This window comes from Emys orbicularis, chromosome 15 (assembly GCF_028017835.1).
Source record: "Emys orbicularis isolate rEmyOrb1 chromosome 15, rEmyOrb1.hap1, whole genome shotgun sequence".
NCBI classification, from domain to species: domain Eukaryota; kingdom Metazoa; phylum Chordata; order Testudines; family Emydidae; genus Emys; species Emys orbicularis.
The window spans coordinates 30,966,465-30,982,355 of NC_088697.1; the positions used below are offsets into that span (position 1 = coordinate 30,966,465).

Consider the following 15,891-nt stretch of genomic DNA (forward strand, 5'->3'; position numbering starts at 1 on the left):
ACTCCACAGTGAAGCATAGAGCCACAATCCACAGCACTGACAATTCCTTCCCATTTTACCAGAGAACTCATTTACTTGCTTGCTTAAATTCAGAGCGCAAGCCAACCATGGTGGGCGGATTTGTGATACTTCAGTATTGCACTATTTTAATGGTTGATGAAACAAAACAAAAGATTACTACACTGTGCAAAGAGTTCACATAATTTATCTCAAGATTACTGCTTAAACATAGCAGTTTGACTTTGATTCTGGAGAGGAAAAAAGCACAAACTGGATGCCGTGTTATCTGCACAGATTGGTAGCACCCATCTGGGAGCAGGATACTCAAAAGCAGGGACTATCTGTGTTGGTGTTCATACCACACATCCCCAAAGTCCCGAGTGCCTAGACAACTGAACCATACGACAACAGCTCCTGGAGCAATGATCCAGGACTCTTTAGCTCAAAAGGTCAAAGCTCTTTCTTTAGCCAACAAACTTTTTTCTTTCCTCACCTATTTTGCTGCAGAGGTTCATTCAGACCACAGCTCTCAGCTGGGGACTGTGCAGGAGTCATCTGAGAGTCCTGAGCAGAGGGAACAACTAAAGGTAGCTTTGTACTGGCAAATTCAAGAACATACTGCAGCATGTCAGGTAATGGGAAGCGGCTTGGGCCAGAGCCATATTTCATGTATCTAAAGAACAGAAGCAAGACAGCAGAGGTCTGTTAACTGAATCCTCACACAACTCATTTTACACGGAGAGGAAAATAGTACGAGCAAGCCATATTTATTATAAAATATAAATGCCTAGTGTTGCTGGTTATACTAATAACTAACTGTTGTGTTACTTAAATTAAGCTCTTGAACACAAATAGCTCTTATTCAATTTCATGCCTTGTTTAAAGAGAAAAACACCAACTTGAGGGGGAGGGAGTTGGCTGCTTACCTTTCCAATTTCTGCTGAAGAATTGCTATTTGCTTCCTCAACTTCCTCGTCTCCTCTCTCTTCTTTTGAATAATCTCTTTACTGCTGTACAAATACCTAAACAAATAGCGCCCCCCCCAAAAAAGTGACTGAGTGAGATTTGTATACCTCTAAGCTCTGCACTGTCTCTCATATGCATACATTTTAACATTTCCCTGCTCACAGACCCACCCACCCCTCTATTTCTCTAGTTAGAATAAAACAGAGCAAAGTGTGAGGAATCAGTTTTGAAATACAACAGCCTTGTAAAATCTCACCTGTCCATATAAATAATCTGGGGAAATTCTAGCTTGTTGTGAATCTTCTCTGGCTGCCCTAGTGACTGATTGAACTCGAACCGGGAGAGTTCAAAGGTTAACACCGGAGGGAGCTTTGTAAACCAACGCTGTAACAAACAGAAATGCCCCAACGAGGGCACAGGTTTTGAGAGGATTGCTGAATGGCACATTTTATATCAACAAGTAATTCTGCCCCCCCAATAACTTTCTTCCCTTATACATACAAAGTGTGTACTAAATCAATATGAGTTGCTATTTAGAAAGCCTAATTTTACAAAATATAAGACTTCCACTTCCATTTTAGACCTTCACCATACAAAACATAGTTAAATAATATCCAGAAAGTCAATATTTGATGCCCAGGGCACTCAGATTGATAGACTTCCATCTAGTCAAGGAGTAAATTTAGAATAAGTTGGCAAATGCTACACTGAAACCATGTCTGTAGGCCCACTGAGAGGGAGAGTTACTTCACATTGCTGCTGGCACACAAAGAACATCAACAAATAGCAGCCCTTAACCAATCTCTGTGCACTCAACTACTCACTTGGTCTATTCAGAAACTGTTTAGCTTAAGAGGCACAGACAACAGACCACCTTCTCAGTATTTGGAGTGCTGCTCTAAGTGCCACATTGAAAAGGTTATTCGTAGTTGCATTTATACTTTCCCTGGCTCCCAGCTTTCAAGAATATTTCTAACATCCATTGCCAGAAGAATATTTCACGCATTCTAACGCAGTGCCAGACAGACAGTACCCTCCCCCTTTTGGGCTCCTGGTAGTACACTAAGATAATACTGCTCTGAAAGATCCATATCAGAAAGCCAGAACACAACGGTTCATCCGCGGAATCAAAATGCACCAATAATATTGACAGTGAGGGCCAATATTAATGTACACAGAGGGAAGCTGCCATTTATCATGACCCTTTTGAGAAAAGTCTACCAAACATCCTCATAAACAACAACAGCAGGGAAATGTTTATACACCTGCTATCAAGGTAAAGACACAGATTTCTAGTTAATCCTGCTGCATATCAGGCTTCAAAACACTCACCTAAGGTCTCAAAAGATAAAATGCACTTTATTTTCCACGTCCCCTATCATGAAGTCCTCTAGTCACGACATCCTGGGAAGTTAAATTAATGAGCACAGATTTTCCAATCACATCTCTTAAAATTAAAAGTGACAGTCCTTGACTTATTTCCTTGTTTGAGACACTTTCCCCTACTTTTTAGTTAACCATTTAAAGGAACTAAAAGCCATGGACCTCTCCTATCACCTGTTTAACTCCATCTTGCTCACACTGCCTAAGATTTTGCACAACACCAATCCTACCAGAAGTCTGCTTCAACTGTGTCTGTGTGGCTCTAACACAGGAGCAGCAATCACCAAAATCAGGCAGTTGATTCCAAAGTTAGATGGGCCTTAAAACAAGCTCATCCTGAAGTCGAACCTCTTTTTCCTTTTTTAATTCAAGTCACTGCAACTCATCTTTCAGGCACTCATCTAATGAGTGAAACTTTTCCTCCTCCCCCTTTTACCACCAACCCTTGCAAACATCTCTTTAGTGTTATCTTCCAGCACCTTTTTAACATGGCCTACAAGCTAATTTCCCTCAGTCTGCCTTCACATCACATGAATCCTTCCATCATTTTAGTTGACCTTCTCTGTAGTCTAATTTTCCCATTGCTTTTATCTATAAAGTGAGGCTGAATGCAATGTGTATATCTTAACCTTTTACTTTGTCACAAAGTTAAGCAGCTTATTTAAGATTGGCTCATGATTTGAGTAATTAAAAAAAGGAAAAAAATAATCAGCACAGGCAGAAGGTTAAGAGTTACAACGAGAGAGAAAAATGCACACTATAACAGGGAGAAAAAAATACAAATTCCAAATGGCATACCATAGAGTTAAGCACTGTACTTTTACCCTCCGAAAATATGGAGGCAGAGGTTCTCCCCTACTCAGGTACAGGTAGGCTTCAATAGAAAGAGAGAGACTTTATCACACTTACACATCAGAAGCAGGCGCCTTTTTAAAAGGGTAAACTCCTGGAGTAAGTTACATTGGACAACAAGGTCTTTACAAATAAACTAGGGCTTGGTGGCTTAGATATCAACTCACATTTAACATTAATGTACATTTAACAGACTGACCACGAAACGTTTTACATTTGGTGAAGAGGTAATGTTTACAGTCACCATTTTAAGTTACCAGGATACAATAGGACCTCCCCTCCACTACATTGAGTGCAACCTTTGAAGAAGAGCAAATAATACATGCAACCAACCTCTTGTCCATACTTCACTGATTGATCAGAAGATAGTGGCTCAATCTCCCCTTCTACCATGGCCCCTTCCAAACATTCGTTCAAGTTCCGATAACCGTTTACCTGAAGGGGATACTGGCCAAAGGTCTCTATCTTAGAAAAGGTCTTGCCTGAATAAAGGGGAAGGAAAAAAAATATAAACCACCTTAAAACAACAACAAAAACTCTCTCCTCTCTAACTACTCTCTCCTCTCTAACTTATTTTAGTATATACAACTATATGTTTCCTACCAAAACAACAGCTTGTAACACTTCACGGGCTCTTGCAACAAATCACCCAAGATCTTTCATTGGGCAGGCAGGTTAGACACGTCATCACAGTAAAGAAATTAGGCCCCTTTGGCTCATCTTCTCTAGAGGTGAGACCCTTTACAAATCTATGCTCATGACAGTGAGTATTTAATAGAGGATACTACCCTTTGGAGAACAGACTTTACATTATATTCACCGGCACTAGGACAACTATATAAAGATAATCTTATCTGTACGCCTATTGTAATAGTGAAGAACCAGACAGACAATCTCACCAAGAAACTGCAACAACATACAATGTCACAAATCATATCATAGATCTACACTACAGCAACAATCAGACCACTCAGAAAAAGAGATAAATGTAAAACCAAAAATCTCTAACTTACCCTCATGGACCCCTTCAGTCAAGAAAGTCCCATAGAAGAGTTGCACCATTGGGTTTTCTGATTTGTCTCGAGGGCTGCTGTTTTCAAAAGGAGAGTGTACGCATTTTGTTAGACAGAAAGGGAGCATATGGGTGAGTTACACTTGCCTTCACATAAATACATATATATTAGAATTTTTATTTTGATGGCATCAACAAAATATAACCAACATTAATATAACTGGAGGAAAAGGTAGCAAAAATGGCCCAAAACCCAAGCTATGAGGGAATAGGTAGTGTGTGTTTAAATCCTCAATTAATAAATAAGTATTACATATGCTGCCTTTTTTTTTTTTTTTTAAAGGCCACAAGGTATTAAGATGGACTTAAATTTAACAGCTAAACCTCAGCCTTGGGCTTTGTGCCTAAAAACAAACAAACCAAAAGAAGAGAAAGCCATCAATTTGTAGTAATACTTATAATTATAGTCTACATTTTGAAAGTGCCTTTAGAAGGATCCCAAGATGCTTTTGTAAATATCATCATCCCATTTATGTAGATAGGTAACACAGAGGTGGGAGTGACTTGCCTAGATCAGGTTACAGAGTAAGCCAGTGTCAGAATCAAGATTGCAACCCAGGAGTCCTGGATACTTGACCTCTATTCTAACCCATAATTGCTGGTTCTGGATAAGTTTGCACTCAGAACTCAAGTTATGCATTTTAAACAAACCAGTTTATCCGTACAGACAAAAAAATTACTCTTCTGCACTTAAAAAAATCATCAACAGTTATTTAAGTGTAAAAAGCAGATGCTTTTCATACAGCGTGACCCCGTACATGTCAAGATCTTTTATTATAATTGAAGTATTGGGAGCATAAGCTTTCGTGGGTAAGAACCTCACTTCTTACCCACGAAAGCTTATGCTCCCAATACTTCTGTTAGTCTTAAAGGTGCCACAGGACCCTCTGTTGCTTTTTACAGATTCAGACTAACACGGCTACCCCTCTGATACTTTATTATAATTGTAACTATCACACTACAGATTAATGCACTATTCAATATGAATTTAGCCCACCGGCTGTAACAACTCTAAACAATACAATATGGAGTTTATTACCTGGTGAATAATCCATGTTGAAGAGTTCCATAAAAACTTATGTACTCTGTAGGTCACAATCACATTGAATAAAAGCACCTATCTAGGCAAGAAATGCTGATGCAAACACAGAATGCTGAATATTATTGAAAAGGGATTATCCTGACTGGTGCAGTGAAGAAATGGTTTCTTGGTTTGCCTAAAATATTAATTTAAACTCTAGCATCTATTAGCCAAACAGTCTAATTAAAAATCTATTTTCCTTGACAGTAAGTAAAAACAACCCAAAATATAAAAACTCACTTTCCATTCACAGACAGCTGGAATGCATCCTCTAGCCAATCCAGAAGCTTGTGCGTGACTTCGCTCACATCTTGCTAAAAGAGAGCCAGAAATTGGAGAGTGAAAGATTCTACCAAGAAAATGCTCTGATAGAAGGTTTTATTAAAATGTCACACTTGTTCAAATATACTCACAAAACTATTGTGGTATCTCTAACCATGTGAATGAGCTAGGTGTTATTACCCCTATTCTAGGTCAAAGATGAACACTTTATCCAGCACTGTACTAAGTCAGAGGAAACTATGCTGGGGACATAGAGAAGAAGTCAAGTTCCAAATCTGGTGGTCTCCAACAGCAACTCCGATAGCAGTGAAGGGACAAATTTCACATTGGCTATTTAACTGTCTTTTTGGTATGCATGTGCCTTTCACAAGAGGGGGTTTTACACACACTTGTCAGGTGAAACACAGACAGGCAAGTGTTTGGAATTATAGTAGCATTAAGTGAAACATGACTGTTTATATCTTTATTAGGGCTGTTCTGGGGAAAGCCAAGAGGCATTGTATCCATTTTACCTGCTGTTCGTCAGCTGATTTAAATGCGCCTTTTAAAAGTTCCAGTGATGCAGTGGGGTCTACAAATTTACGATGTGTCCCCAGCATTAAAGCAAAGAGACACTGAAGTTCCTGCATGAATGCAATATTTCTCTTTTCCTAGAAAAGAAGAGAGCACAATAGTCTACTGCTCAATAAAAGTAGGACACATATATGAAGAGGTAAATTAACAGGGCCAGCACAAGGAACGTTAATATAATGGACGGTCTCATAAGAGACCAACTTGTGTTAGGAACCCATATCTCCTTCCCCATGATGCAAGGATCTTTCTTGAAAGCAGATCTGATCACGAGTCAAGTACATGGGAGAACTGAAGGATTTGCAATGGTTCCTCAAAGTGGGAAATCTGGGCTCAGGAGAGGTGCCAGAAGTAATATGGCATCTAGAATAAGAAGGCCAAGCTGTACTCTAATATTCTGAAGTTCAGACTTTCGCTAGAGACTTGGGGTTTTAAGGGGAGGTAGGGGGGAGACTGAGAGAAAACAAGTCCTGAATTTCTGGAGTCACCAAAACAGATTAACAAGGCACAGATTTTCCACTCTCTCTGCAGTTCCTAGTTTTTTAGAAAAGTTATAGGAGAAACTTTCAACCATTTCTGTAATAACTGATTATCCTCAAGAGCAATTTCCCACCCTTGTCTACAAGCAGCAAGTCAGTTTTTATAGTCTCCAATACAAACGGCCAGAATCCCCTGGAAGAGCCAGGCGTTTCCAGGAGAACTTACACTGCGACTTCGACAATTCTCAAGCATGCTTTGCGGGAGAGAATAACTAAGGACCAGCCTACGAAATTCCGGCAGCTGGAAGAGAGACTGAAAGGAAAAAAAGGTTAAGAGAGACTGTCCGGGCTGGTCAACTCAAGTCTGGACTTGGGTCTCATCTTCATTTGCCAAGCCCATGTCATTCTTTGCAGACTGTATGTTTTTCTTACTCACCCCCAACTTCTTCAGTGACTTTCTCCTTAAGAAGTAAAACCTTTAACAGCTCTGACCTTCCCCTTCCCCAAGACTCAATTCCCTCCCTCCCTCCCAACTAAATTTTTCAAGTAAATTAAGAGAAACCTTTTGGGAAAGAGTGAGGAGAGTTCTTCCCACCCCCAATACTTATCTGCTGATGTAAAAAGAGCCCGAAGAATTAAGTGTGTTTGGTTCTTCTTTCTGCTGCTGTCACTTCTCATTTTACTAATCACTAATAATAATCGCTAATAATGCACCCAGTCTAGTTTCTTATTAGTTCAGGCATCTAAGCCACTGTACTCCATTAACTGGAATCTGATACACCATATGCTGTGGAGCCAGTGTTCACTCCGGTAAAATTACATTATCATCACTTTACCAGTCTGGTTTCTGTCATTCAAGAAGTATTTTACCATTGCACCATGACACAGAACACACATTTGTAAATAATAATAAATACATGGATATATTTATATAGCCTTTTTTCTGTATCTCATTTTTGCTCTGACCACTTGGCTGCTGGTTTTGAACAGGATCAGAGTAAAATATGCTGCCACAAAAAGAAACTCACACTTAAGATCATTTTTGTTTAAAATGTGAAGTAGAAACCGGGTGGGCCTGCACAATCTGCTCTCAAATCTTAGTTCTGTAATGGAAGTCTCCCAAAAAACTGCATCCCAGGGTGAAGACACCCAGTTTTTCTTTTTATATTAATGTGAAGTTACTGATAGGAATATGGAGAAATACAGAATAGCTCGCTGGCTCACTGTGACCTTGGGAAAGTCAACTAACCTCTCTGTGCCAACGTTTGCCCACCTGCAAAAAGAGGAGATTACTTCCATCATGGAGGTGCTGCGAAGCTTATTTAATTGCATGAAATGCATGTTTTGACCCCAAGATGGCAGGCATTACAAAAGGGTAAAGTATTACTGCTACCACTGCATTACCTGAATGACTGCACTAAACCAGCACGTATTTCCAATGTTCTTCATGCCAACAGGCCAGTCATCCACTCTCCTCCAGTCATTCTGCTTGGGATTCTCTCCCCAGACTTCACACCGTTTCCTTTTGGAGCGATTTTTGTTTTCAGCAGCATTTGCTTTGTGGGCCCTGTCAGAGGACAAGTATGCAAACATGACATTGTAAGAAAGCATCACATGAGAGTCTTGACAGCCTTTTAAAAGGGACAAAAACTCATTTTGGTATGCCAGCTTGGCTAGTCAAGTAACCACAACAGAACAAGACAAAAGGAATTGGACACTACTGCAGTCCCAAACAGGAGACATACATGAAGCTGGCTCACAGACTGGCATACAGTGCCTGTCATCTCTAGGATTATTATGTTATTATCTGTAAAAAGCAACAGAGGGTCCTGTGGCACCTTTAAGACTAACAGAAGTATTGGGAGCATAAGCTATTCTCTATTAGATTACAGATCAGGGCCCCATTGTGCTGGGCATTGTGCTGATAGATACTCATAGCCATCCCACCTGCCTCACAGAGCTTCCATTCTTAAAGATGAGAGGTAGGTGGTGAATCAAATAGGGTTGGAGGGGCTGTGGGGGTGGAAAGGGTAACAATACTACAAGCATTTTTTTTTATAGACCTACATGTGAGATTTGTAGACAGAGCATATTCTGTTTGTTAGTTAATGGAGATAAACTCAACAAATGCAACCCAGTTAAAAAGGGACAAAGTGAATGGCTGTTAGTAACCTATGTAAAATGAAATTGAGGCAGGAGGCCTCAGTACAGTTCTTAATGGATAGGTGCCACAAAAGCCTCTACGTTGGTCACATCGGTAGAGGTGGCAGGGACAGGATTGGCCATGAAGATAACGAGCCTTCAGTGTGGTATGCAGTCTCTCCAAGTCAGACACAAAGTACCTTGCAACAGAGGGTCCTGTGGCACCTTTAAGACTAACAGAAGTATTGGGAGCATAAGCTTTCGTGGGTAAGAACCTCACTTCTTCAGATGCAAGTGAAGAAGAAGAAGAATCTTCTTGCATCTGAAGAAGTGAGGTTCTTACCCACGAAAGCTTATGCTCCCAATACTTCTGTTAGTCTTAAAGGTGCCACAGGACCCTCTGTTGCTTTTTACAGATTCAGACTAACACGGCTACCCCTCTGATACTTGACAAAGTACCTTGGAGACAGTCCCCAGAGGGTGATAGTCCAAGCACCTTCCAACATCACTAAAGCCCTCTTAAGTTGAATGAATAACATTTGTTTTACAAGTATCAGAGGGGTAGCCGTGTTAGTTTGAATCTGTAAAAAGCAACAGAGGGTCCTGTGGCACCTTTAAGACTAACAGAAGTATTGGGAGCATAAGCTTTTGTTTTACAGTTGATAAGAACGCACTCTGCATAAAGCCCCAGGGTGCATGTAGAAGTAAAGAACAAAAAACAACATCCACATTCATTGACCTGTTAGCATCTCTTTCCACTGCTTGAACTTCCAGAGACTCCAGGAAGCTGACAGCAATAACTGCCTGGAGGTCATCTTTGTTATCAGGAGTTAGATCAATCACATCTGGAAATTGAAGTGGAGTTATCAGTTTTGCACTAGAAGCAGTGAAACATTTAAAAAAAAAAAAAAGGCCAAGGACCAAACAATGTTAACACAATTTTGCTACATTCATGCAATTAAATCAAACTGCAGAAATATCACAACTTTCTGCTGAAAAATTAAATTAACTCCATGTCCCTTTAGTTTAAAAAGCAAATACTCTACAATCTACCAGGAAGCTGGGAAAAAGGTGTGCACTGCACGGTGCTACTGAAAGAACAGGATTTCCTTATACCTTGATTAGGACATGGGAAGCGGATAAGAAGCAGTTTGGACTGGTCTAACAAAAGGAAACAAAGTGAAAGCCTTAATTAAAGTTCTTAGTACCACAGAGTCACAGATTCCAAGGCCAGAAGGGACTATTGCGGTGATCTAGTCAGACCTCTTGTAAGCCACAGGACTTTCCCCCTCAAATAAATCCTAAATCATATATTTTTAAAAATATTCAATCTTGATTTAAAAATTGTTAATGTTGGAGAATCCACCACAATCCTTGGTAATATTTCCAATGGTTAATGACCCTCACTAGTAAAAATGTATGTGTTATTTTCAGTCTGAATTTGTCTAGCTTCAACTTCCAGCCATTGAATCATGTTATACCTTTCTAAGATAGACTGAAGAACCTGTTATTAAATATTTGTCCCCCATGTAGGTACTTAGACTGTAATCACCCCTTAACCTTCGCTTGTTAAGGTAAACAGATTGATCTGCTTCAAGGTGTTTTCTCTAATCCTTTAATCATTCTTGTGGTTCTTCTCTGAACCCTCTCCAATTTATCAACATCCTTTCTTAACTATGGGCACCAAAACTAGACGCAGTTTTCCAAAAACGGTCGCACCAGTGCAAAATACAGAGGTAAAATAACCTCTTTACTCCTACTTGAGATTCCCCTGTTATTGCATCCAAGGATTGCTTTAGCCCCTATTGGCCACAGCGTCACATTGGAAGTTCATGTGCAGCTGATTATCCACCACAACCCCCAACTCTTTTTTAGACTCACTGCTTCCCAGGAAACCCCCCATTCTGTACGTATGGCCTAAAATCTTTGTTCCAAGATATATACATTTACATTTGGCTTTATCAAAACACATATTGTTTGTTTGCACTCAGTTCAGCAAGCAATCCAGATTGTTCTGTATTAGCGACCAGTCCTCTTCATTAATTACCACTCCCCCAGTGTTAGTTACTGAAATGGCTTTAAGAAGTAAAAGGGTTTAGTTTGTTAACATTTTGTGCAAAGACTTGGAATCAAATTCAAGTCAGACATTGTGTACCACTGGTCCCATATTGAGTCTTGTGAATGCTCAGCCAATTACAAGATCACTTTGTTTGCCACCTATTTGGGAATAAGAGAGCGAAGAAAGCAGCCGTTTTGAAACAGATGGGCCTTAAACAGCAGAATAAAATGTAATTGACTGGCCCCCCAGCTACTCCTGAGTATGGTGCTTCTTATTTTATAAACCTGCTTAGTGCAGAACAGGCAGCTCAATTAGGGAACGCATTGTTTGTGCAGCATATTTGTCTTTTACATGATTAAAGGAAATTCTTTCCAGGTACTTGTAAATTTAGATTTATATATATATAAATTTCCTTATATTTTAGCTTATATTTATACTTGGGTGTATTGTTTGGTTTTCAAAGCATGTAATTGCTTTTAAAAACAATTTCCAGTTATTCAAACTCCTAGTTCACAGTAATCTGTCTGGAAGAATGTCATCTGGCCTACTGTCTAGGACCGGTGCGCTAGCTGTCAGTAGCATTACTCAGCTGTGCAGTGACACTAAACAGATTTAGCTGCTGAGCAGCAAGAACCTGTTGAAATGTGGTGAAGTAAGCCCCTCCCAGAAGTTAAAAATACTTATTTGATCTGTTGATATGTGAAGCATGGCTCCCTGCCCCCGCCAGATACTATCTTTCCAACCATGCTTCTGGCAAAAAGCAGCTCTTGGCATTTACCTGTTTCCAGGAAAAGAGTGCAGTACGCTACCTTCTAAGGAAAAAATCAGCAGTGATTTTACAGCAATTAACATCAACAACACAGCTGTGTGTGTGATAGCAATTGTTGTAATATATAATGCAGATGGGACACAGGCTATTTACCTTATGCCATCAAAGCCTGTCTCCACCAGTTGCTCCAGGTAAAATTTTCAAAATCAGCTAAAAACCCTATTTACTTGCAGTGGCCCCATGACACTTAAGTGACTCAGGCGCTTTTGAAAATGTTACCCTTAGTGGCTGTGTATCTCCCTGTTGCTCTAACATCAGACACACACGCAGGTACTTAGGACTACTATCCTGCTGGTACTTGGGGCCTTAGAGGCTGGAGTAAGCTCAAAAATGGTAAATGTGTGAGTGAATGAAGAACTACTTCTCTAGATGAAAGAGAAACTGGATAGCGAGGAAGTTCTCGTGACAAAAGAAGCTGGTTGTTCAGTGGGTGGGAACGATCAAAGAGTGGAACACAAGCTTCAAAGAGAGTGCTTAAAGACTAGGTTTAAATGCTCAAGAAAATACTAAATGAAGGAGTTTGGTTTCCCCAGGCTGCTAACGCATTTATAGAAAGAAGTACATGTCTTAACAACTATCCTCAGTTCTCTATGCTATGGTGTATGAGTGCCTTAGGGCTTTTCTACACTGGCAATTAACAGCGCTGCAACTTTCTCGCTCAGGGGGGTGAAAAAACACCCTCCTGAGCGCAGCAAGTTTCAGCACTGTAAGGCGCCAGTGTAAACAGTGGCCCAGTGCTGGGAGCTTCGCCCCCCGTGGAGGTAGGTTTTTTAGAGCGCTGGGACTCCCAGCGCTGCGCCGCAACCACACAAGGCACATTAAAGCACTGCCGCGGCAGCGCTTTAGCGTTGCCGGTGTAGACTAGCCCTTAAGGTCACAAAAGGCTACCAAAGCAGGGGGAGTGATCAGAGAAGGTCATAAGCCTCCAGGAAGAGCTGATAGTTCTTAGCAGACAACTGATTTTAAAAATGAAAATCACTGCAGTTGGGCAAGTGGCATGCTGAGTACTGCTTATGGCACTATATTCCAGTCTTTAGGTATAGTTGAATACTAGAAATGGATGGAAAACATTAAGCTCCTTTTGTCTACCTGTGTTACAAGGCCCTCCCCAGTGAGTGCTTCTTAGACCCACTCCTGGCCAAAGCCCTTAAGACACCAAACTGTTCTAATCCTGTACAATAAGGCCGTCTGCATTTTTTGTGCTGACCATAATGTTCTAGTCTTCCGGTCGGGTGGCAGGACCTTACTTGGTTATTTTGTTTCCTTCTTATCCGTATGTTATCAGCAACCACCGTTTGCTAGTTCTACCATGCAACTCGTGGGCATGGAAGGCCAATCACTTAAGAGGTGTTTACTTGACCTGGGAAAAAATGTCAGCCAAGTGAAAGTACTCTCAGAAACACTGGGCATTCAGAGCCTGATCCCAGGAGCCTGAAGTACAAGAGAGCCACAGAATGAAAACCCAACTGAACATACAAGAGAGCACTCTTAATGAGAAATATCATCCACCTGAAAATAAAGAAGAAAATCATCTTATAAATGAGAATCAGATTAAAATAATTAGGTAGTGTCAAGGTAGGGCTGACAATTACTAAGCAATCTGTTACTGCTAGAATTACACAACTGTGCCATACCCATATGTTATGTGAAAGAATATGCTGTAAAGCAATGAGCGCACAAAGAAAAAAAAATCTAAGAGTCTAGCACATGTTTGTGCAAGACAAATAAACACTGTCTAACAAAGAGGTCCATAAAACTGAACCAATTTTCAGCAACATCAAATCCTGTTAAACCTACACATTCCTTAACCACTTCACTTGACTGACATTGGTTCAAAGAGCAAGGACACCCCGCCTCCTGAGCTGTACCTGGCCTATGCAACAGAAAGGGTGAAACAAAAAGGCGGAGTTCTAAAGTGGACTCAGTTGTTCCCTGTTGCCTCGTTACAGGAATTCAAAGTGACAGTTCATCAGTTTGGTGAAAAGAGCCTAAGTGGGGCTTATATAGGGCACACGCCTTGTGGGTAGCCCGGCAGGATGGATTTCACCCCCAGCAATTTCTTATCAGTGATAAACCCATATCACTTTCTGAGAAAGGGTGACCACGAATGCACACAATATTCCAGATAAGAATGAACCACCTACTGGTGGGTTGCTCTTTGCCCACAGCACTCCCTTCACAGTCAGATGGTTCCACAGCGACTGCTTCCTGGCCTGGCTCTTTAACACACTCCTCAGTGAGGAAGTTGACTGCATCTGTTAGGTCACCATTTGCGGCCTGAGAGGAAAAAAAGGGGGGGGAGGGAATAGCCAAGTACCCATTATTCCAGATTCTTTTATATACATCTGAATGAAAATCAACACCATCCACATGAAAGAGGACATGCTGGCACCAAGTCAGCTTTCTCCAGCCATGGGGAAAAGCTGACTGCCAAGAAGGAGTTAAAATTTTAAAGCTGAAAAATTTCTCAGATGATAAATAATTAGCGTTCATGCTACACCTTAAGTGTCATTCAGTCAACTCTGGTTTCCTTAAAAGAGATTAGAGCATTCACAGGCTCTAATATCAGCAAGGTACTTAAGCACATACTTAACTTTAAGCATCTGAGTAGCCCACTGAAATGAGACTACTCATGTGCTTAAAGTTAGGCACGTGCCTAAGCATTTTACTCAACTGGGGCCTTATTAATGGGTAGGAGCACTGTGTCCTCAAAAAGTCATGAGTGTGGCCCTCTGCATTGCTTTATAATTGTAAGAATGTGTAAAGGAACTACAAGAACCATATGTTAAACACAGATCATACAGCCCATATCACAAGAGAAAGAACTTAAAATAACATGGGTAGACAGACCTATTTAGTTTTAGGGAACAAAGCAATGTTAAAATTTACAAACAAAAAGCTTTTTCCCTCCCAAAACTCTGTAATCAATTAATTCACATTACAACAACTCCCACTTGAAGAAACATTGAAGGGGACTTTTTTGTTTGTTATTTGTTAGTTTCCTTCTTTTTAAAAAAAAGTCTCCTCATGCACAGTCAGCAGCAACAGCCACCTCCTGGCTGACAGGCCTCAAGAGAACAGACTCCAATGGTCCCAGACTAGATAATATTAGTGCTGTATTACCCTTCATTCCCTCCCTGTTTTCTGTTGCAATTTATAATGCACACTATGATTTATAGTAGGGATCTTTCCAGGAAAGTGTTTCTTCTTCTACTCAGGACCTCTCATGTGCCTCTTTATAGCATATGCTGTTCTGCTCCCAGTTCTGGCAAAACGACCACAAGTCTGAAAGCACAAACCACAAGTCTGTGGTGGTTGTTTCAGCTGTGGAGAATTGTGAAGACTGTTTAGCTGAAGTAAAACTTATTTTACTCATTTTTATTTATTGTTATGCTTCAGTACATACATGAAAAAGTCCACTTGAGCCAAACCTCAATGTTTCCCGGAAATGATTACAGCATCTCAGCATAATACTTGTTGTAGTTGCAGAACAGGTTCTTAAAGCCTACTTACTGCTGGAAAAGTATGGGAACTGCTCCTGTTGTAGTTTGATTCAAAATTTAGAAGAATGGATATTAATCCAAAGAAGAGTTACTTCCTTCCAGCCATAACATCATATGCGGCACTCATGTATCCACCCACATAGGCCTCTCATGTCTTTAAAATAACAGAAGTTAGACAGGGAATAACTTAATAGGTGACTTGGTCCATTCTCCTGTGTGGACAGAATCAGGGCCGGCTCCAGGCACCAGCTGAGCAAGCTGGTGCTTGGGGCGGCAGATTGTTGGAGGCGGCATTCCGCCCAATCCTAGGGCGGCACGGCCGCTTTTTTTTTTTTTTTTTTTGGTTCTTGTTCCGCTCCTGCCGCCCTGTAGGGGACGGCGGCGCGGAGAACCAGAGCGCCCTGCAGGGCAGTCCTCTTCCTTCCCTCCCCGCCGACCGGAACGGAGCCCTCGTGGCAGGCGGCAGGAGGCGGCACAGCAGGAGGGGCCGCGTGGCAGCGCCCCTGCTGTAGCCCTGACCGCCCCTTCTCTCTCTCTCCTTTTTTTTTTTTTTTTGCTTTGCCGTTCTGGCCGCCCCGGGTTTTTTTTGGGGGGGGGGAAGAGGGGGCGGCCAAAAAGCCAGAGCCGGCCCTGGACAGAATTGCTCCCTGTAGCACATATTCTACTATTTTTG

The 15,891-nt window shown here is 41.1% G+C and overlaps 1 protein-coding gene across 8 annotated transcripts in view; it reads right to left on the reverse strand.

Annotated features, from left to right (window-relative positions):
• Positions 1-15,891, reverse strand: part of USP28 (ubiquitin specific peptidase 28) — a 41,929-nt gene that overhangs the window by 17,103 nt on the left and 8,935 nt on the right. For 4 of the 8 annotated variants that reach the window (XM_065417290.1, XM_065417289.1, XM_065417288.1 and 1 more), the window contains exons 3-13: positions 13,860-13,992; positions 9,567-9,672; positions 8,090-8,252; positions 6,912-6,998; positions 6,149-6,286; positions 5,595-5,668; positions 4,215-4,291; positions 3,535-3,683; positions 1,223-1,350; positions 927-1,022; positions 506-673 (exon numbers count right to left, since the gene is read on the reverse strand). In XM_065417290.1, coding sequence (XP_065273362.1) covers positions 506-673; positions 927-1,022; positions 1,223-1,350; positions 3,535-3,683; positions 4,215-4,291; positions 5,595-5,668; positions 6,149-6,286; positions 6,912-6,998; positions 8,090-8,252; positions 9,567-9,672; positions 13,860-13,992 — 1,319 coding nt within the window. Of the gene's footprint in view, positions 1-493; positions 674-926; positions 1,023-1,222; positions 1,351-3,534; positions 3,684-4,214; positions 4,292-5,594; positions 5,669-6,148; positions 6,287-6,911; positions 6,999-8,089; positions 8,253-9,566; positions 9,673-13,859; positions 13,993-15,891 lie in introns of all 8 variants that reach the window. The other 4 variants (XM_065417291.1, XM_065417286.1, XM_065417292.1 and 1 more) reach the window with 4 other exon arrangements.